Here is a 22,836-nt window from a genome sequence, read left to right on the forward strand (position 1 = left end):
CACGTGAGTTCTCAAATACGAGGTATATTCCCGTGATATTGAACTTTCTGTATCTTAAAGGCGTAGTTAAAGGGAGGGGAAATTACAACAACCTTGCATATATCAAGATGGCTTGACAAAATATTGTTTTTTTACTCTTTTATCACCAATATTTAGTGGTTAATTTGTGAGTTCGAAATCCAATTTGTGGCAATTTGTGGTTAAGCGGTTTCCGAGAAATTTTCAAAAAACTGAGTCAAGCCATCTTGAAACATGATTTTGCTTCATATGAATCGGACAACGATGATATATACATTAATCGAAAGCTCATAATTTGTGGTTCACGAAAATGTAATTTTAAGGTCATAATTACTAGTGTTTGTACAGAAATTTATGTTTTATTGTTCACGTAGTTCTACGTTTTGTTTATTTGTTGTCGACGCTGCTGGCTGTTTGCGGTGATTGTCACTGCCATACTGAACGTGTGTATGGGGAATATGGTAAATATCGCGATTCGGGGAACTAAGCACACTTGCTATTTCAGGTAGCCAACCAGGCGCAAAATGAATGTGTAATTTTTTGGTAAAAAGGATACCGGTAACGAAAATGTACTTTCAAAGGAAAGCAATCCAAATTCGACGGATTATCACTATTTCATCACCTAGATTCTGAGAAATGTTTCGGAAATATTTAAACAAATGTTCAAATGAGTTGCCGGGATCCAACTCAACGTTGCTCTTCTAGTTTTTTTTCATGCATGTGTGCTAACTTATGAGAAGGGACAGCGGTGAATCGCGATTTCGCGGTAGCCGCGAATTCCGTGAAATCTAGCTTCGACCGCAAAATTCACAAAAACCCGCGAAATGCCGCGAAAATAATAAAAAACAGCAACATTCTATGACAATCATGAAACATTTCGATTTGCAATCTACGAAATTCATGAAAACCAGCAACAAGGATAAAGCTAAAGATTAATGTGGGTGCCCATGGCAATGGAAGGTCGTTTTCTACGCAACCAATAACATGAAACAGTACTACAAACGCTCTCTCACAACGCGATATTGTCAGTCCTAATTGAATTTGGCGATTGGTGACGTGCATGTTAGAATTACTGAGAGTGCAGCCATAAAATCAAAGTTGCAAGATGAATGAGAGAGGCCTACAAGCCAGCATCTTTTTTAAAATAATCGACAGTGAGATTGGTATTAAAATTTTGGCAGGTATTCGAATCGCGGACGTTTACCTGAATTTTTCCGGTTGGCAATTGAATATTTATCGATTCCCGGAAACTCGGTAGATACGGAACGCAGCATGAGCAAGTATAACATGAATAATACGTGCCTAAAGACACCACAATATAACTGAAAATAATTTGACACAGCACGTGCTTTTGGTTAGTAATGCAAAGAAATTATGGATTTTGCGGTTAAATTACCGTACATTAAATTAAATGAAACAGTTGTTTCTTGTTTTTACCAGAGAAAAAATCACTTTATTCAGTATTTTCAGAAGAAAAGGCCGCGAAACTACCGCGAAATTCGAATATTTTTTATTTTGCCACCCGCGAATTTTCAACTTATTCGCCGCGAATTACCACTGTCTCTACTTATGAGCAAAGTAATTAAGAAGATGTCTGCTGTCCGCGGGTCTGTTGAGTTACTAGTGGCACCGTCGGGAAAAACGTGCTGTTTTGCAAACAGAAGATTTGTCATGATTTTGAAAATTTGTAAAATCAACTAGAACCATTTTCAAAATTAAAAAAAAAAGAACTGAATAAAATCAACATGCATTGAACCCGAATGGATGTTTTTGAAATTGATTTGGTTTATTCAAAAAAAAAACAACAAATTTGATTTAAAGCACTACAATCAATAAGAATATGCTTAAACAAGTAGCACATAAAAGTTTGGACACAGTGCAGAAAGTAAGAATAAATCTTAGGCGTTGAAAATAATAATTATACATTCAAAACTTATCAAATGTTGGTCAGAAATCTAAAATATACTGTCCATTGAGAGAAATTAAAAAAGTCAGATCATTACCATCAACAGCAAAAGCGAAACATTCAACTAAGGAAATTCTTAATATTCATCTGGGCGTTAATAGATAAGAATGCATAAAATTAAATAAGGCGGTATAAAAAATGGAAATGAATTGTATGAAATGAAGATATTAGAAAACTTCAAATTTTATCAAATTTTAATGAATAAGTAAGCTATCAAATTGGTTGTGAAATTAATCGAGCAAAGTCGTGCCGAATGATCTGGAAATTCGGAACAATTTTATCGACCATATTGGAATGAAACTTTGCATACAGCTTAGCAAAGTTAGTATTTTTCACAGATGGAGAAAGTTTTTAGACCCATGGGATATTTTCATTTTTAAGCATTCTAAGCAACTTAGCCAGGAAACCATTGTATGTACAGAAAAACTGTAGTATTAGAGAATTACTATTGCCTTGTAAAAATATATACACCATTAAGAAAAAAATTATGACTCAAAGAAATTGAAAATTAAAACTAAATTTCAATTTAAATAAAAACCAGAATTAATCCACCTAGTGGTGCAGAAACCTTTGTTATACTTACTAGTCAGTAAACCATAAATCTATACCAATGTAAAAATTTAAATCGAACAATAATGATATTTAACATATTCCCCACACGCACGCTCAGTATAGCAGTGACAAACACCGCAAACAGCCAACGCCACCAGCGGCCAGCAGCGTCAACAACAAATAAGCATAACGTAGAACTACGTGAACAATAAAACACAAATTTCTGTACAAACACTAGTAATTATGACCAGTTTTAGGGACATTTTCATGAATCACAAATTATGAGCTTTTGTTTGGTGTATATTAGGGTGGTCAATATTACCGACTTTTCGAAAAACCCGTATTTCGGTATTCATAAAAATAAAAACAGATAAAATCGGTAAAAAACCGGTATTTTTATTTCTTTCGGATTAATACAAACCAGGGGTGACTCGTGGTCTTTAAACCTACAAAGTTCTTAAAATCATAGTTCGGGGAAGTAATGATGATTGTCTGCGAAAAAAAAAAACGCAAGTCCCTGTACTATTTAAAAATAAAACTGAAAAATAATTAAAGATGTGGGGTGTCGAACGTTTTCGGTAGTGGTTTTCTGCCGCAGTCTTATGCAAAAACCTGCCGAAGTAAGCCACTGCCGAAAACGTTACCTACATAAATTTGGATTGAAACTTTTTCAAGGAGCAGTAATTTTTAGGATAAAATCTTTTTTGGTTGATTATTTCATCTTGTAAACACTTTGCCTCAACAAAAAATAAATTCCTAATCCAAATTTATATTTGTTTATAATTTTTTTAGTTTTACTTTTAAATAGCACAAAATGAATAATGTCTTGCGTTTTTTCGCTGACATAATTGTAATTTTTGCCTCATAATTTGTAGTTAAACTGGTAGGTTAATTTGGTTAACAACAAACTCCATGTTTATCACACATTTCAGAGAGAAAATTGCTGTTAAGTTCTCAAAAACATTTGATTGCATATTTGTTCCTTTCTAAAGGCTTCTTGTTCTTCCTAATTCGAAATTTTTGAGACACTATTGATTACGAAATTTTCTCAGCTTTTCAAGAAAACCAACAGAATTGAGCTAGCTATCATACTTCTTGTGATAGACCTCGTTAAAGGTAAACATAACCGAAAACTAAAAGAAGAGAATAACTCTGCAGTAGTTAAATTTTGACCATATGCGCAGAATTTTTTTCATCAAATAAGGTCCACTACCCCTTAAAGGATTTGATTAAAAGTGAGCTACCTTACACCCTGTATACATCGTCATGTGATTTGTAACGACTACCTAAGTGAGAAGCATTCATTAGCCTAACAAAGATTTATGAATATTGTGGGAAGTTTTTTTTCCATTTTAAGAAAAATACCAAAAATACCGGTTTTTTCGTTACTCCAATACCGGTATTTCGGTATTGAAAAAAATATCGATTTTACCGGTTTTACCGGTTTTTGTTTCACCGGTAAACCTCTCTAGTGTTATAATGTATCATCGTTGTCCGATTTATTTGAAGAAAAATCATGTTTCAAGATGGCTTGACTCAGTTTTTCAAAAATTTCTCGAAAACCACTTAACCACAAATTGGATTTAGAACTCACAAATTAACCACTAAATATTGGTGATAAAAGAATTAAAAAAAATATTTTGTCAAGCCATCTTGATATATGCAACAAACTTGATTATTTTTCAACTTCTAATAGTTCATCCTGAAAATTTGTATATAGAGGTTTCTGCGTATCGGATATGTTTCTAATATATTAGCGTCGCTTCACTCCACTAGCGTGTGCAAGGGGAGGGGAGGGGACTGAAATTTTCCGTTTTGCAAATTAGAGATTGTTAATTTTTATCATCATTTATTTTAATTGCAAGGTGTATTAAGTCTTAAGGGTGTTTTTTGATGTTGGTTTCCAACGGGTTTTCTTAGTTTTCACAACAATGAATTGGGAAATTAGTTATGCCTCTATCAATATGCGGCAAAATTGTAATGTTATGACGTGAACTATATATCTAAAGGCCGGAAATCAACCCAAGATGTCAAGATGACATTCTCCGGTTTCTGGAAAACATTCCAAAATGGTCCAATACCACCCAACATAAATATTTCTTAAACCAAAACATTGCCAAGACTGAAAATCAAATCTAGACACCATCTTAAAATTCAAAATGACGATTTCCAGTTTACAAAAAACAGCTTGAAATGACCGAATACCACCCAACATCGTTTTTTTTTGGAATCGAGATAATGCCCAAAGAGCTGGAATCAAATCTAGATACTATTTTCGAAATCAAAGATGGTGACTTCCGGTTTCCGAAAATGAGCAAATATTACCCAATATGGGCACTTCTGCAATCAAGATGATGCACATAGGCCAAAAATGCAAGATGGCGACGTCCGGTTACCGAAAATGACCATATACCAATGATAACCAGCGGCCGAAAATCGACTTCACAGACTATTTTGAAACTAATGTGGCGACTTCCGGTTTCTGAAAAACAACATATAATGACCGAACACCATCCAATATGGGTATTTCTGGAATCTAAATGATGCCAAGAGACCTTTAATCATACAAGACGCCGTTTAGAAACCCATGATGGTGACTTCCGGTTTTCAGATATCTCCAAACATCACCCAAAATGGATATTTCCGTTATCGAGATGATGTACATAGTTCAAAAATCAACTTCTGACGCCATTTTTCAATCCGAAGTGGCAACTTCCGGTTGTGGGAAAAAGCCAAAAATATTTATTTCGTAGTCAAGATGATGCCCGAAGACCGGAGAACAAATCCAGATGCCGTTTTGCAAGATGACGATATCCGGCTACTGGAAACTACCAAATACCACCCAAAATTGGTGTTGCACAGAAGCTTAAAGTTGACTACAGATGCTATTTTTAAATCTGAAATTGCAACGTTTGGATGCTGGAAAACAGCCAAAAATGATCGTTCCGGAATCGATACGATACCCAGAGATTGGAAATAAAATCCAGAGGCCATTTTAAAATCCAAGATGGTAATTTTCGGTTTCTGGAAAACATCTAAAATGATGGGTGATAGTTCAAGACATAAACATGTTAATACAAGATAATCCATCATAATTATTGAATTCATCTTATGAAATCGTTCTCTAATGCAATAATGCAAGCCATGTTACAAACAGCTTCATGTAGTTGTGGCTTTGAACACAACATTACAAGCTAAATATCTCATTAAAATTAAAAAAAATTGGGCTTTTACTGATCTATTGATTAGCTGATTCTGAAATACAATCAAGTTTTATTGAAGGGTTTTTTTTTCACGCGAATCTTCTAATTAACGCTTTTTTATTACGATTCCCTACGCGGATTTTCGAATCGGCGGTTTTTTTTACAAGATACGTATAGCCCCCCCCCCCCCCTAAAAACACTAACTGTATAGGCACCAACACTTTTATTACTAGATTATCTCATAATGACGGAAATAATTGTTTACCACCCAATTTAACAGTTGAGGTAGTTATCACAATGATTGGATACCCATTTATTTGTAAAACGAATACACTCTTCAAATTATTGTTAATCGAAATAACCTTAAAGTCGGTTATTTCATTCATTCATTCATCTTTGGTATGTGTAAAGTGATCAGACGTCCCGGTTTTCAACCAAATATCCTGTGTAGAAATGCGTCCCGCGTTCATCTTAAATGTCCCGCGTTCATCTAAAATGTCCCGCGTGCCCTTGAGATGTCCCGCGGTACTCAATAACAGACAATATCGTTGTTTGGTAAAGCCTTATAAGGTCTCCTGGATGGGCTCCCCACCATTGTCCGGTTATTGTACGACGAAAATTCACTCTTTGTTGACATTTCTTTAGAGTCGAACCAGACACCAAGATATTTGTGTACCAAAACCTAAAAAAAATCGTTTCACCCATTAATTGTATTTGAAGCTGAGCAGGTTCATGCTTCCTAGAAAAAAATACTATCGCAGTCTTCTCCGGAGAGAATTCGATACCTAGCTGCAAAGCCCAAGCAGACAAATTGTCCAAGGTATCTTGCAATGGTCCTTGCAAATCGGCAGCTTTGGCTCCTGTAACAGAGATTACACTGTCGTCTGCAAGTTGTCTTATCGTGCATGAATTTGCCAGACATTCATCGATGTCATTTACATAAAAGTTGTAAAGAAGGGGGCTTAAACATGAGCCCTGGGGAAGACCCATGTAGCTAATGCGAAAAGATGCCAAATCACCGTGCGTAAAATGCATGTGCTTTTCGGACAACAAATTGTGAAAAAAATTGTTCAAAATTGGAGAAAATCCTTCTCGGTGAAGTTTACCCGAAAGAATGTCAATAGAAACGGAATCAAAAGCTCCTTAATGTCCAAGAACGTAGACGCCATTTGTTTTTTGCGAGCATACGCCAGCTGAATATCTGTTGAAAGCAACGCAAGACAATCATTCGTCCTTTTGGCACGGCGGAAACCAAATTGAGTATCTGATAGTAGACCATTTGATTCGACCCAATGGTCTAAACGACGGAGTATCATTTTTTCCATCAATTTCCGGATACAGGATAGCATTGCAATCGGCCTATGAGAGTTGTGATCAGAAATGTTTATGTTTGGAAACACGTGTTATGGCGCTCTCAATCAGAATGCCCAAAATATATGGCTGGTCAGTATGTCCCCTGAGCATACTCCAGCAGCCGGACGTTTGCTTCAGGTGTTTCGAGGGAGGACACAAGTCCTGGACCTGCAAGGGGCCCGATAGGAGCCAGTTATGTAGGCGTTGTGGTGGTGCTGGCCATAAAGCTAAAGACTGCAGGGAGCCTCCCAAGTGCTTGGTATGTACTGGAAAACGGGACGCCAAGCACTTTATGGGAGGCCCACGGTGCCCAGCCGGTAAGGCGGCCACGAAACCACGGGCGTGAGGGTGACACAATTGAACCTGAACAATTGCTATGCGGCACAGCAGCTGCTATACCAAGCAGCGTCTGAGTCGCGGTCGGACATCGCAATCGTATCGGACCCCTACTGCATTCCTCCCGGAAACGGTAATTGGGTTGCAGATAAGTCCAGTACGGCGGCCATATGCACGACCAGCAAGTTCCCGGTTCAGGAGGTTGTGTCAACCTCAAATGAAGGATACGCGGTTGCCAAGGTGGACGGAGTGTTCTACTGCAGTTGTTATGCTCCGCCGCGTTGGTCTATCGAAAGGTTCACCCAGATGGTCGATTTGTTATCTATGGAGCTGACGGGACTAACACCCTTAGTAGTGGCGGGCGACTTCAACGCTTGGGCTGTTGAGTGGGGAAGCCGCCGCACGAACCGGAGGGGTCAGATCTTGTTGGAAGCTTTGGCAAAGCTCAACCTAGATCTGGCCAACGTTGGAACCAAGTGTACATTCAGCAGAAATGGTGCGGAGTCGATCATCGACGTGACGTTCTCCAGCCCAGGACTGATCGTGAACTGGAGGGTAGACGATGGCTACACCTATAGTGACCACCAGTCGGTCTGCTATAGCGTAGTCCAGAACGTGAGGCGGCAGGCGACGGGTAGAGCCAATACTCCGACCGTCCGCGGGTGGAAGACATCGCATTTCGATGCCGAGGTATTTGCAGAAGCAATGAGAAGAGAGCGCGAGGGGGGCAGTTGGCTCCGCCCGAGTGCTGACCAATTAGTTGCCACATTATCGCGGGCGTGCGACGCCACCATGCCTAGGACCCGCCAACCTAGGAATGGTAAGTCACCGGTATACTGGTGGACCGACGCGATAGCGGACCTCCGTAGCGCGTGCCTCCGTGCAAGACGGATGTTGCAACGTGCACGTACCGATGCACAGAGGGTAGAGCGCCGTGTAGTATTCGGATCTGCAAGATCGGCGCTTAAAAGTGCGATAAAGGCGAGCAAAAGGGCCTGCTTCGATAAACTATGCGCGAGTGCCAATACGAATCCGTGGGGCAACGCCTACAGAGTCGTAATGGCGAAGACCAAAGGCGTGTTGGCGCCTGCAGAGCGATCACCAGCGATGCTGGAGCGTATCATCGAGGGACTCTTTCCACGACACGAGCCAAATCCTTGGCCTCCGGTTGCTGAGTCTCACGTCCGACGTTCCAGTATCTCAGACACAGACCAGGGATGGTCGGCCAACCTGCCGGGCATCCAATCCGTGAGAGACGGCAGCCGTGCAGAGGTTGTGGAGGAGGTAAGGGTTACGAATGAGGAACTCATCGTGATCGCCAACTCCCTAAAGGTGAGCAAGGCACCGGGACCGGATGGAATCCCGAACTTGGCCATCAGGACGGCCATGAAAGTGGCCCCCGATCTATTTCGAGCAGTCATGCAGAAGTGCCTGGATGACTGCCTCTTTCCGGACAGGTGGAAGCGACAGAGATTGGTGCTGTTGCCGAAGGCTGGGAAACCGCCAGGGGACCCATCGGCATACAGACCTATCTGTCTGCTGGACACTACGGGCAAGGTGCTTGAGAGGATTATCCTCAACAGACTGGTGAAGTACACAGAGGGTGTAAACGGTCTGGCAAGTAACCAGTTCGGCTTCCGGAAAGGTAGATCCACGCTGGATGCTATTCTCTCTGTCACCAAGACGGCAGAGGTAGCACTCCAGCGTAAGAGTTGGGGCATTCGCTATTGCGCAATCGTCACGCTTGACGTGAAGAATGCATTCAATAGCGCCAGTTGGGACTCCATAGCGCTCGCGCTTAGGACCATCCACGTATCGGTGTCGTTGTACAAGATTTTGGAAAATTATTTCCAGAATCGGGTACTAGTTTACAACACGGAGGAGGGTCAGAAGTGCGTCCCAATCACCGCAGGGGTACCGCAAGGTTCCATCCTGGGCCCGGTGTTGTGGAATGTCATGTATGACGGGGTGTTGAAACTAAAGTTCCCTGTAGGGGTTGTGATCGTCGGTTTCGCAGACGACATCACGCTAGAGGTCTACGGCGAGTCGATCGAAGAGGTCGAGTTGACGGCCGCGCACTGCATACGCAAGGTCGAAGACTGGATGCACTCTAGGAAACTGGAGTTAGCGCACCATAAAACGGAGGTTACGGTTGTGAACAACCGCAAATTAGAGCAACAGGCGGTGGTCAGAGTCGGTGACTGCACCATTACCTCAAGGCGTTCCTTGAAGCTCTTGGGGGTTATGGTTGACGATAAGCTCACATTTAAGAGTCACGTCGACTATGCCTGTAAGAGGGCTTCAACGGCCGCTGCAGGACTATCTCGAATGATGTCGAATAGCTCAGCGGTATATGGCAGCAAGCGTAAACTTCTTGCCAGCGTGGTTTCGTCCATACTTAGGTATGGTGGGCCAGCGTGGTCCAAAGCGTTAGGTACCAACAGTCATCGTCGAAAACTGTAAAATACCTACAGGCTCATGTGCCTGAGGGTTGTGAGCGCGTACCGTACAGTGTCATACGACGCAATCTGCGTCCTGTCCGGCATGATGCCTATCAGCATAGCCATTAAGGAGGACGTAGAATGCTTCGATCAACGTGACACAAGGGGTATACGAGGCACCAGAAGGTCATTCTCGATGATCAGATGGCAGCAGGAATGGTCCAATTCCGCAAAGGGTAGATGGACGCATCGACTTATTCCGGACGTATCCGGATGGGTCGGGAGGCGCCATGGAGAAGTTAACTTCCACTTGACACAGATTCTGTCAGGTCATGGTTGCTTCAGGCAGTATCTACACAGATTCGGGCATGCGGGGTCCCCCATGTGTCCCGAGTGCGCGGATGCGGAAGAAACTGCTGAGCATGTCTTCTTCGTGTGCCCTCGTTTTGTGCATGCGCGGAGCGACATGATGGTAGTGAGCGGGCCAGACACCACTCCGGACAACCTAGTTCGGAGGATGTGTAAAGACCCAAACATTTGGAGGGCGGTTTGTACAGCCGCCTCTCAAATAGTTTTAGAATTGCAAAACAGGCGACAGGTTGACCACCGACACGCCAGTGTTAGCTAACGGCCAGTCTCCAGGTTAGTTAGCTAAGTTAGCAAAGAGATCTATAGAACCAAGAGGGTGCACAGAGCACAAAAGCCGCTCCCCGAAGCAATACCTAGCGGTGGTCCCGGGGAGTATTATGGGCTGGAGACTGGAGGGGTTTAAGTGGGTCCGGTCACTGATTCAAACCAACCCCACACTTCCTGAGGTTGGTCTCCTCAGGGGTTTGGATGCAAATTTCCCCTCCACCTGAAACAAAAAAAAAAAAATAAAAATATATATATATATATATATATATATATATATATATATATATATATATATATATATATATATATATATATATATATATATATATATATATATATATATATATATATATATATATATATATATATATATATATATATATATATATATATATATATATATATATATATATATATATATATATATATATATATATATATATATTTTTTTTTTTTTTTTTTTTTTTGTTTCAGGTGGAGGGGAAATTTGCATCCAAACCCCTGAGGTGACCAACCTCAGGGAGTGTGGGGTTGGTTTGAATCAGTGACCGGACCCACTAAAACCCCTCCAGTCTCCAGCCCATAATACTCCCCGGGACCACCGCTAGGTATTGCTTCGGGGAGCGGCTTTTGTGCTCTGTGCACCCTCTTGGTTCTATAGATCTCTTTGCTAACTTAGCTTACTAACCTGGAGACTGGCCGTTAGCTAACACTGGCGTGTCGGTGGTCAACCTGTCGCCTGTTTTGCAATTCTAAAACTATTTGAGAGGCGGCTGTACAAACCGCCCTCCAAATGTTTGGGTCTTTACACATCCTCCGCACTAGGTTGTCCGGAGTGGTGTCTGGCCCGCTCACTACCATCATGTCGCTCCGCGCATGCACAAAACGAGGGCACACGAAGAAGACATGCTCAGCAGTTTCTTCCGCATCCGCGCACTCGGGACACATGGGGGACCCCGCATGCCCGAATCTGTGTAGATACTGCCTGAAGCAACCATGACCTGACAGAATCTGTGTCAAGTGGAAGTTAACTTCTCCATGGCGCCTCCCGACCCATCCGGATACGTCCGGAATAAGTCGATGCGTCCATCTACCCTTTGCGGAATTGGACCATTCCTGCTGCCATCTGATCATCGAGAATGACCTTCTGGTGCCTCGTATACCCCTTGTGTCACGTTGATCGAAGCATTCTACGTCCTCCTTAATGGCTATGCTGATAGGCATCATGCCGGACAGGACGCAGATTGCGTCGTATGACACTGTACGGTACGCGCTCACAACCCTCAGGCACATGAGCCTGTAGGTACTTTACAGTTTTCGACGATGACTGTTGGTACCTAACGCTTTGGACCACGCTGGCCCACCATACCTAAGTATGGACGAAACCACGCTGGCAAGAAGTTTACGCTTGCTGCCATATACCGCTGAGCTATTCGACATCATTCGAGATAGTCCTGCAGCGGCCGTTGAAGCCCTCTTACAGGCATAGTCGACGTGACTCTTAAATGTGAGCTTATCGTCAACCATAACCCCCAAGAGCTTCAAGGAACGCCTTGAGGTAATGGTGCAGTCACCGACTCTGACCACCGCCTGTTGCTCTAATTTGCGGTTGTTCACAACCGTAACCTCCGTTTTATGGTGCGCTAACTCCAGTTTCCTAGAGTGCATCCAGTCTTCGACCTTGCGTATGCAGTGCGCGGCCGTCAACTCGACCTCTTCGATCGACTCGCCGTAGACCTCTAGCGTGATGTCGTCTGCGAAACCGACGATCACAACCCCTACAGGGAACTTTAGTTTCAACACCCCGTCATACATGACATTCCACAACACCGGGCCCAGGATGGAACCTTGCGGTACCCCTGCGGTGATTGGGACGCACTTCTGACCCTCCTCCGTGTTGTAAACTAGTACCCGATTCTGGAAATAATTTTCCAAAATCTTGTACAACGACACCGATACGTGGATGGTCCTAAGCGCGAGCGCTATGGAGTCCCAACTGGCGCTATTGAATGCATTCTTCACGTCAAGCGTGACGATTGCGCAATAGCGAATGCCCCAACTCTTACGCTGGAGTGCTACCTCTGCCGTCTTGGTGACAGAGAGAATAGCATCCAGCGTGGATCTACCTTTCCGGAAGCCGAACTGGTTACTTGCCAGACCGTTTACACCCTCTGTGTACTTCACCAGTCTGTTGAGGATAATCCTCTCAAGCACCTTGCCCGTAGTGTCCAGCAGACAGATAGGTCTGTATGCCGATGGGTCCCCTGGCGGTTTCCCAGCCTTCGGCAACAGCACCAATCTCTGTCGCTTCCACCTGTCCGGAAAGAGGCAGTCATCCAGGCACTTCTGCATGACTGCTCGAAATAGATCGGGGGCCACTTTCATGGCCGTCCTGATGGCCAAGTTCGGGATTCCATCCGGTCCCGGTGCCTTGCTCACCTTTAGGGAGTTGGCGATCACGATGAGTTCCTCATTCGTAACCCTTACCTCCTCCACAACCTCTGCACGGCTGCCGTCTCTCACGGATTGGATGCCCGGCAGGTTGGCCGACCATCCCTGGTCTGTGTCTGAGATACTGGAACGTCGGACGTGAGACTCAGCAACCGAAGGCCAAGGATTTGGCTCGTGTCGTGGAAAGAGTCCCTCGATGATACGCTCCAGCATCGCTGGTGATCGCTCTGCAGGCGCCAACACGCCTTTGGTCTTCGCCATTACGACTCTGTAGGCGTTGCCCCACGGATTCGTATTGGCACTCGCGCATAGTTTATCGAAGCAGGCCCTTTTGCTCGCCTTTATCGCACTTTTAAGCGCCGATCTTGCAGATCCGAATACTACACGGCGCTCTACCCTCTGTGCATCGGTACGTGCACGTTGCAGCATCCGTCTTGCACGGAGGCACGCGCTACGGAGGTCCGCTATCGCGTCGGTCCACCAGTATACCGGTGACTTACCATTCCTAGGTTGGCGGGTCCTAGGCATGGTGGCGTCACACGCCCGCGATAATGTGGCAACTAATTGGTCAGCACTCGGGCGGAGCCAACTGCCCCCCTCGCGCTCTCTTCTCATTGCTTCTGCAAATACCTCGGCATCGAAATGCGATGTCTTCCACCCGCGGACGGTCGGAGTATTGGCTCTACCCGTCGCCTGCCGCCTCACGTTCTGGACTACGCTATAGCAGACCGACTGGTGGTCACTATAGGTGTAGCCATCGTCTACCCTCCAGTTCACGATCAGTCCTGGGCTGGAGAACGTCACGCCGATGATCGACTCCGCACCATTTCTGCTGAATGTACACTTGGTTCCAACGTTGGCCAGATCTAGGTTGAGCTTTGCCAAAGCTTCCAACAAGATCTGACCCCTCCGGTTCGTGCGGCGGCTTCCCCACTCAACAGCCCAAGCGTTGAAGTCGCCCGCCACTACTGAGGGTGTTAGTCCCGTCAGCTCCATAGATAACAAATCGACCATCTGGGTGAACCTTTCGATAGACCAACGCGGCGGAGCATAACAACTGCAGTAGAACACTCCGTCCACCTTGGCAACCGCGTATCCTTCATTTGAGGTTGACACAACCTCCTGAACCGGGAACTTGCTGGTCGTGCATATGGCCGCCGTACTGGACTTATCTGCAACCCAATTACCGTTTCCGGGAGGAATGCAGTAGGGGTCCGATACGATTGCGATGTCCGACCGCGACTCAGACGCTGCTTGGTATAGCAGCTGCTGTGCCGCATAGCAATGGTTCAGGTTCAATTGTGTCACCCTCACGCCCGTGGTTTCGTGGCCGCCTTACCGGCTGGGCACCGTGGGCCTCCCATAAAGTGCTTGGCGTCCCGTTTTCCAGTACATACCAAGCACTTGGGGGGCTCCCTGCAGTCTTTAGCTTTATGGCCAGCACCACCACAACGCCTACATAACTGGCTCCTATCGGGCCCCTTGCAGGTCCAGGACTTGTGTCCTCCCTCGAAACACCTGAAGCAAACGTCCGGCTGCTGGAGTATGCTCAGGGGACATACTGACCAGCCAACCTTAAGTTTGGCTGTCTTCAGGGCCAGAGTTGCATCGGCCGATGCAAGCCGGAAAGTGGCCACCTGGGTCCCCGCTGGACCCTTTCGAAGGCGAATTACCTCAGTGGCTACTTCCACTCCGCACTTCTCCTTGAGGGCCTGTGCAATATCGCACCTCTCGGTGATTTCATCCAGGTTTTTGAGCTGGAGAGTCACCTCTGAGGTGAGTGCCCGAATTTGCACATCTTTCCCGAGGACCTGCTCGGCTACCGTCTTGTAGGCAGCGCCCTTGTTTTTAGCATCCTTACGGAGCTCAAGGATCATCTCGCCGGTGCGAGAACGACGGATGGTCCGCACATCCGCTCCCAGATCCTTGAGCTGGGTTTCGCCTCTCATTTTCTTCAAGACTTCGGAGTACTTGGACCCCTCCGTCTTGAGTATGAGGGCGTCACCCCTGCTTCGCGCCTTCTTTCCCATTTTGGACGATTTGTCGCCTTCTAGTCGTTGCGCTTGCTGTCTTTTTGGCGCTTCCTTCCTCCCACGGTAACCCAAGGGTTTCCCGTAGCTGCCACTTCGGCAGACTTTTCGGCGGACTTGGAGGCCGTTGGTGTGCTATCTCGCGGGCTTAGCACAACCAACCGTTTCTTGCTGTTCTCGGGGGCTTCCCCCGGAGACTGCCTTGCTCTTTTTGCGGCTGACCCGGAGGCGCAAACCGCTGCAAACGTGCAGGTGTCCGTTTGGACCGACTTCGTCGCCCTTCCGGTCACCTCCGTTGCATTCTTCTCTGCAGCCACCGCTCTTGCCTTGAGCTCGGCGTGCTCCTTCTTCGCAGCATCGACGGAGGACCGAAGCATGTAGAGAGCCTGCTTCAGGTACTTCGTCGTGTTGGTGCGACTTTTCGCAAACTCGATTATGGCATCGAGCTGCTCCGACAGCGCTACTACCTTCGGTAGCGTGTCTCGCTGTCTTCCGACCGCCTTTATCAACAGTGGACCAGCCACTGCGATGTCTTGCGTCGATCCGGTAGGCGTACTGCCTTTGCCGTCTTCGCAGGCGTCCTTTACTGCATCCATCTCCGCCTTTCTCGGCGGAGACCTCTGGATGCCTCCTCGTGCAAACGGGTTTTTCAACCCATCTGCGCCCAATTGTTGATCTTCATTTTTTTCAATATTCATTCTTGTTAATTGGGTCCCCCTTCCAGCCGCTATCCTTATCCATACTGGAGTGGTCGCCTATCTGGTCCCATGGTAGTCTATGCCGAAGCAGTGAGGCCATGGCTAGGGGCGGCTGCCATAGCGCCTTATGAGCAACTATGACACCCCCGACCGGCGCAAGTCAGGAAAGGACATCTGATCCCACTCCTGCCCGGTTCCCACCGGGCAATGAATTTGGAACGTACTGGAAGGCCTGCCAGGTTTTACGGGACGGAGACCCCTGCACCGGTTGTTGTCTCGCCGTTTCAAGCCGTTGTCACACGACCTTACTAAGGGAGCTCGGCGCAGGTGCCAGCCCAGAATCGTGGTACGAAAACGAAATCCGACTCTTATTATATGGCGTTGCGACCAGTTACCGTAATTGGGAACTTACTGGCATCAATCCCAATGGGCGAATTAGTGCATTTGGGTGGTGGGAGCGGCACTATTCGCTCCGTCAGAGCTGCTTCCGGATAATGTGGCTTTTGTGAGAATTCGGCGGCCCAATGCCTGAGTCTCACCACAACCTAGGCTAGCTCTCGCTGATGGTCCGGGACTGCGTTCTTGCAGTTAGCACTTCCGTGGCCTACGGTAATCGCCAAATACCGACCCGTGGTGGCATACAGCTCTGCCAAATATATATATATATATATATATATATATATATATATATATATATATATATATATATATATATATATATATATATATATATATATATATATATATATATATATATATATATATATATATATATATATATATATATATATATATATATTTATATATATATATATATATATATATATATATATATATATATATATATATATATATATATATATATATATATATATATATATATATATATATATATATATATATATATATATATATTTATATGTATGTATTATATGGGAATTAGAGTCCTTCATGACACATCAGCAGCTCGTAATGTTTAATCGCAGTGAAGCATTTGGGAAATGCTTGGTTCTGTCGAAGACACCAATTTGTACAAAGTTTGGCAACAGATTAAGTTGAAATCAACCAGTCCACCGCTCGAACCACGCTCGGCTATGAATAGCAATGAAGAAAATTCAATTGAATCTGGAATGACATCGATTCTGGACACCGACGACGAGGAACCGTTTGCAGGTTTTGATGATTCCAACACAAATGGTAAGCTTAAAACCGTTTTAATTAAGTTAACTGCAAAAATAAAATTTTAGCAAATCTCAACTCATCTGTATCTGGTAAAAAATGTTTGAAGCGAAACATATCCGACGCTTTTCGAAAGTTTTTCCAGTATCCAACGGCGAGAAAACAAATGTAGCCAAAGCGAGCACCGAAATTACGTCCCCCAGCTATAGCAACGAGTGCTGCGTACCAACAGTATGTTAACATCCTTGAGAATCAAATAAAAAATGAACAGATGGAGAAGGAGAAGAAGAAAAATGAAAGGATTGCTAAGAGAAAGCTGAAAGAAAATGAAATTTTGCAGAAAAAAGCAATTAAACGGCTGAAACAAATGAAATAAATAAAAAAAAATGACTAAGTCGGAATGTATGAAAAACAAAACAACTAATAAACTTATTGAAATTCTTTTTTGAAATAAACCTTGTATTTAACATTAGTTTTTTTAACAAAAAAAAAATTAAATACTGTTGTAAACAGTAACATGAATTTTTGCGATGCACGGAATTAGGAGCTTCAATGCACGGAATTTGGACCCTTTTCCTCACAGTGCACGGAATTAAGAGCTTGCACATTCATTAGGTTTGCTCGTTTGATTTTAATATCCGAAAGTTAATAGACACTTGCGATATTTTGCATTGAAGTAATATCTAATATGCTATCTAAATCATATTTTACATTACAAATATAATCGAATTTGAAATTTTGACAGTTTCCGAAACATTGATATTTCTAAACTGCGCGGAATTAGGGCGCCTCACGGTACTCATATACGAAATGATAGTATGTATTTATAGCAACTATGAACTTGCATTTTCAAATCAGCTCAATTTACAAACATTTTCGATGTTAGGGTAGTTTGGGGTAATTTGGACCCCCTAAGGAAAACTCCTGTTATTTCGTAACCTGTTTTTTCTATCCCATAAACGTAATGTACTATAGTAATATTGATCTGTTTTCTATGTTTCTACACGAAAAAACCTTGATGTTAAGGTCAAAAGAACAAAAAAAAAAAATAACGAAACTAAAAATTATGATTTTCGGACATAAAAAAATCGTTTGGGGTGAAAATGGACAGCTATTGGGGTAATATGGACAGTGTTTGGGGTGATGTGGACAGGGTAAAAAATGTGAGTTTTATAGTATCAATAGTTGCGTAATACACAGTAGAAGGTGGTATCAGGCATACGGAATGATAACTGCAATTCTTAGGCATTGCACAGTGGTTCCACAGTAGGCCAAAAAAAATTTCCCTTCTCCAATTATTCATACTAGAAACTGAGTATACGATCGTGTGTCGCACACGCGCGTTTGTGTGTGTGCATGTGTGTGTGTGCGTGCGTGCGCGCGCGCGTGTTTGTGAGTGTGTGTGTGCGTGTGTATGTGTGTGTGTGTGATTGTATGTGTCTGTCTATGTGTGTGTATGTGTGTTTGTCAGTGTATGTATGATGTAAGTTTCATGAGAATCGGATGATATACCAATTTTTGGCAGCACTTTGAATGTTGCTGTGTCAGGAAATTTCAATGATTTTTATGTTCGAAAATCACAGTTTTGAGCTTAACTTCGATTACCTAATACCCTCAATTTTGATCTGATTTTGGATCAACGAGTTTCGTTTTGAGGGGAAATTTATGTTATTTTTCAGAACTCTTGTGTACCGTACAGTCTCGTGAAACAGTTCGGAATGATCGGATAATCAACAGCCTATATGAAATTAACCGTATTTTTCAAATTTTTGGGTTCCGGTTTGCATATCGTCGTTCCAAATCCGTTAATCCCGAATTCCGAAATGGAAAAATATATAACGAATGTACGTTGACGTACGATTTCTTATTTTTCCTTGAAAGGCCTATCAAATTCCTTAAATTTTCCATTAAATCTTTTAATCGGTCAAACGGCTCAAAAGTTACAATTTTTTGAAAAATGATTGCCGAATCTTGGCAACTTTAATCCAAAATGGATCACACTAAGGACCAAACAAAAAAAATACGGGTATAAAGTTTTCGATAAAGAAAGGTATACCAATGTTGAACATGATCTGAACAAAAAAAATTAATCTGATAATATGAAAGGTTTAACGGCATTTTAGGGGAACAACATTTTCGGACATCACTTTATTTTGGTTAAAAGCCAAACCACTTTGAATTTTTGCACCCCTGAGATGATGCATGCCTTCGAGCAATTCAACTTGCAAGCAGTGCCCACCAAGCTCATATAATAACTCATGCTATAACGGCAGTTCATAACAGGGAACAGGGACGCTGATGCTAATAAGCTTGATTCCTGTATGTACCGAAACAACCAATCAGCCCCAACATATTCAGATATATATATATATATATATATATATATATATATATATATATATATATATATATATATATATATATATATATATATATATATATATATATATATATATATATATATATATATATATATATATATATATATATATATATATATATATATATATATATATATATATATATATATATATATATATATATATATATATATATATATATATATATATATATATATATATATATATATATATATATATATATATATATATATCAATGTTTCGGAAACTGTCAAAATTTCAAATTCGATTATATTTGTAATGTAAAATATGATTTAGATAGCATATTAGATATTACTTCAATGCAAAATATCGCAAGTGTCTATTAACTTTCGGATATTAAAATCAAACGAGCAAACCTAATGAATGTGCAAGCTCTTAATTCCGTGCACTGTGAGGAAAAGGGTCCAAATTCCGTGCATTGAAGCTCCTAATTCCGTGCATCGCAAAAATTCATGTTACTGTTTACAACAGTATTTAATTTTTTTTTTGTTAAAAAAACTAATATTAAATACAAGGTTTATTTCAAAAAAGAATTTCAATAAGTTTATTAGTTGTTTTGTTTTTCATACATTCCGACTTAGTCATTTTTTTTTATTTATTTCATTTGTTTCAGCCGTTTAATTGCTTTTTTCTGCAAAATTTCATTTTCTTTCAGCTTTCTCTTAGCAATCCTTTCATTTTTCTTCTTCTCCTTCTCCATCTGTTCATTTTTTATTTGATTCTCAAGGATGTTAACATACTGTTGGTACTCAGCACTCGTTGCTATAGCTGGGGGACGTAATTTCGGTGCTCGCTTTGGCTACATTTGTTTTCTCGCCGTTGGATACTGGAAAAACTTTCGAAAAGCGTCGGATATGTTTCGCTCCAAACATTTTTTACCAGATACAGATGAGTTGAGATTTGCTAAAATTTTATTTTTGCAGTTAACTTAATTAAAACGGTTTTAAGCTTACCATTTGTGTTGGAATCATCAAAACCTGCAAACGGTTCCTCGTCGTCGGTGTCCAGAATCGATGTCATTCCAGATTCAATTGAATTTTCTTCGTTGCTATTCATAGCCGAGCGTGGTTCGAGCGGTGGACTGGTTGATTTCAACTTAATCTGTTGCCAAACTTTGTACAAATTGGTGTCTTCGACAGAACCAAGCCATTTCCCAAATGCTTCACTGCGATTAAACATTACGAGCTGCTGATGTGTCATGAAGGACTCTAATTCCAGTTGCAAATTTTCATTGATGGTTGGTTGGTGGTGGATCCTTTCTGGATTGTCAATACAAATGTTCCGAACAATGCTAGTTTATGTTGATGATCGCGGACAAGAGAAGCGTAACATACAGCATTCTCATCATACGGATAAAGACCGCAACGTGCGAATCCATTTGAAAAAATTGTTTGCATATTCGACATTTTATCAACAGCCATTTTTATTAAAGGAGCGATTTCCTTCCTGGGAAGCAGAGCTCCAGCCTTTTTGATTCTCCACTCAACCAACATCTGATTCCAGAAATGTTTGAGAGGTCTAAAAAAACTCACATCCAGAGGCTGTGTAACCTGAGTGGTGTTGGGGAAAAGACAAATTAAGAGTATGTTTTTCTCTTTACAGAACGTTGTTGAGTTAATTGAAACATAGGATGTATGTCCATCAACGAAAATGACAACAGGAAAAGAAATGTTCTCTTTCAGGAGCCACGGATAAAACACGTCACGCAGATAGAGATGAAACGAGTCTTTGTTCATCCACCCTGATTCCGTTTTGCCGGCCGCCCATCCTTTTGGAAGATTTTGGTAGATTTCGTGTGGCATTCTCTGTTTGTACGGGTAAATAATCATCGGAGGAGCTAGTCTACCCGCTGCGTTTGCAGCGAAAAGTGCCGTGTAAGACTCTTTGTCAGAGTTTCCAACTCTCGCATGAACATGTTTTCCGTTGGACTCCACTTGTACTATTTCTCTGGTTGGAATGGTTCTGACAGCTGTCTCGTCCATGTTGAAAATTTGTTCAGGATGTTCCATTACATGCATCAAGTTTTCTTGAACAAGGTAATCATGCACTTCCCGGAACCATTTTCGAATGTGTTCCTCATTAACAACACATCTTTGTTTCGATAATGCACTATCAACTCTCCTAGAAATGTTTGGGTGGCGACATATGTAACCGCTCACCCACTTCTTACCAGGGACACCATCCTTAAACGGGTTCTCAGTTTTTGTTGTTTTCAAATATTGAGCAACACAAACTTTCAAGTGTTTGGTGCTGACGGGGAATCCTGCTCTGGCCATGTTTATTATCCACTTCTCGATTTCCTCTTCAACGACTTGCGAGATAACGGGTGGCTTTCCAGCTGTGTTATTGAGATACCGATTGTTCCGTCTGTCCTGCAGAGAACTCGCTGGGATTCCAAACAGCTTTGCCGTACTACGTACAGAATGTCCTTTCGGATATTCTCCAAAGCTTTACCCATTTGTGCTGCGGTATATCGTTTCTCTGCTTTCCCCATATTGTCGAGCGAGTTGCGTGGAATTAGGCACCTGCGCAGAGAGAAGGTTTCCAAAATCCGTTCACATTTATTTTGAAAAACACTAAAACATAGTAAAACAATGCAATATTGAACCAGATTATAAAATGCTACCTGCAAAAAACAATTCATACACTTTTTCACGGAAATACTTTATAGAACACCGAAAAACAACACGTTATATTCTCTGCTCGTTCTTAATACACTCGTTAAGCTTGAAAAATAAAACTGAAATTCGTCGATCGTATTGCTGTTTTCTTCTTCTTTTCGTGGCATTGCGTACAATTAAACGTCAAAAATTTACACAGGATGGCAGATAGTATACAGAAATTCACCAACAAACATTACTTTTCGAAACATCTTCTTATATTTGATATTTTTTCACATTTTGATACGGAATAAGGAGCCGCACGGAATTAGGGCGCCTCACGGTACATAGTATACCGCGCTCGTATTAAAACTATATGTGGTTTTTATCCCACAGTAGCAGCCAAGTGATGATGAATATAAGCAAATAATAAACCTGGTTCAAAAACGCCACATCACTACCTTTAGTTGATTACCGTGCGTTCGTATCATCTCGTTACATTAAACTGTTCATCTCATTATCAATAATAATGTCAGTTACCTGATTTCTTTCCATAAGTACCCGTGCCATTTCAACTCTCGTAAATCTTTTTCGTTGTGCCATTGGAATATCTCCTTCCTCTTCTTGATCAATAGTGTTTTGCTTTATTAACAGCTTGGTTTTCTTCAGATCGTCTTCCAAATTAGAAATTTTAGATTTCAGCTTGTTTCTTGAAAGTATTACAGCATTCAACTCCTCCCTTAGTATTTCTATTTCTCCTGTCATGTCGTCAACCTTCACGATTAAATCATCTTTAACAATATTTAGTGCGTTTCTAAAAGTAAGAAAACAGTGAATATTTATTCATTGTCCTCGGAATTATAGATATAATTACTTAGTGGCAAGGAGTTCATTATTCTCCATTATAAGATTTTCAACCTCTTTGCCCATTCCTGAAAATAAAAAAGCGTATAAATTTCCATTCAGAAAAG

At 42.2% G+C, this 22,836-nt stretch overlaps 1 protein-coding gene across 1 annotated transcript in view; it reads right to left on the reverse strand.

The window, feature by feature from the left end:
• LOC129720030 (JNK-interacting protein 3) overlaps window positions 1-22,836 on the reverse strand; it is a 600,772-nt gene that overhangs the window by 325,430 nt on the left and 252,506 nt on the right. Inside the window, exons 3-4 of the mRNA XM_055671442.1 lie at window positions 22,740-22,797; window positions 22,406-22,679 (exon numbers count right to left, since the gene is read on the reverse strand). Of these exons, the coding sequence (XP_055527417.1) occupies window positions 22,406-22,679; window positions 22,740-22,797 (332 nt within the window). The remainder of the gene's footprint in view (window positions 1-22,405; window positions 22,680-22,739; window positions 22,798-22,836) is intronic.

This window comes from Wyeomyia smithii, chromosome 2 (assembly GCF_029784165.1).
Source record: "Wyeomyia smithii strain HCP4-BCI-WySm-NY-G18 chromosome 2, ASM2978416v1, whole genome shotgun sequence".
NCBI classification, from domain to species: domain Eukaryota; kingdom Metazoa; phylum Arthropoda; class Insecta; order Diptera; family Culicidae; genus Wyeomyia; species Wyeomyia smithii.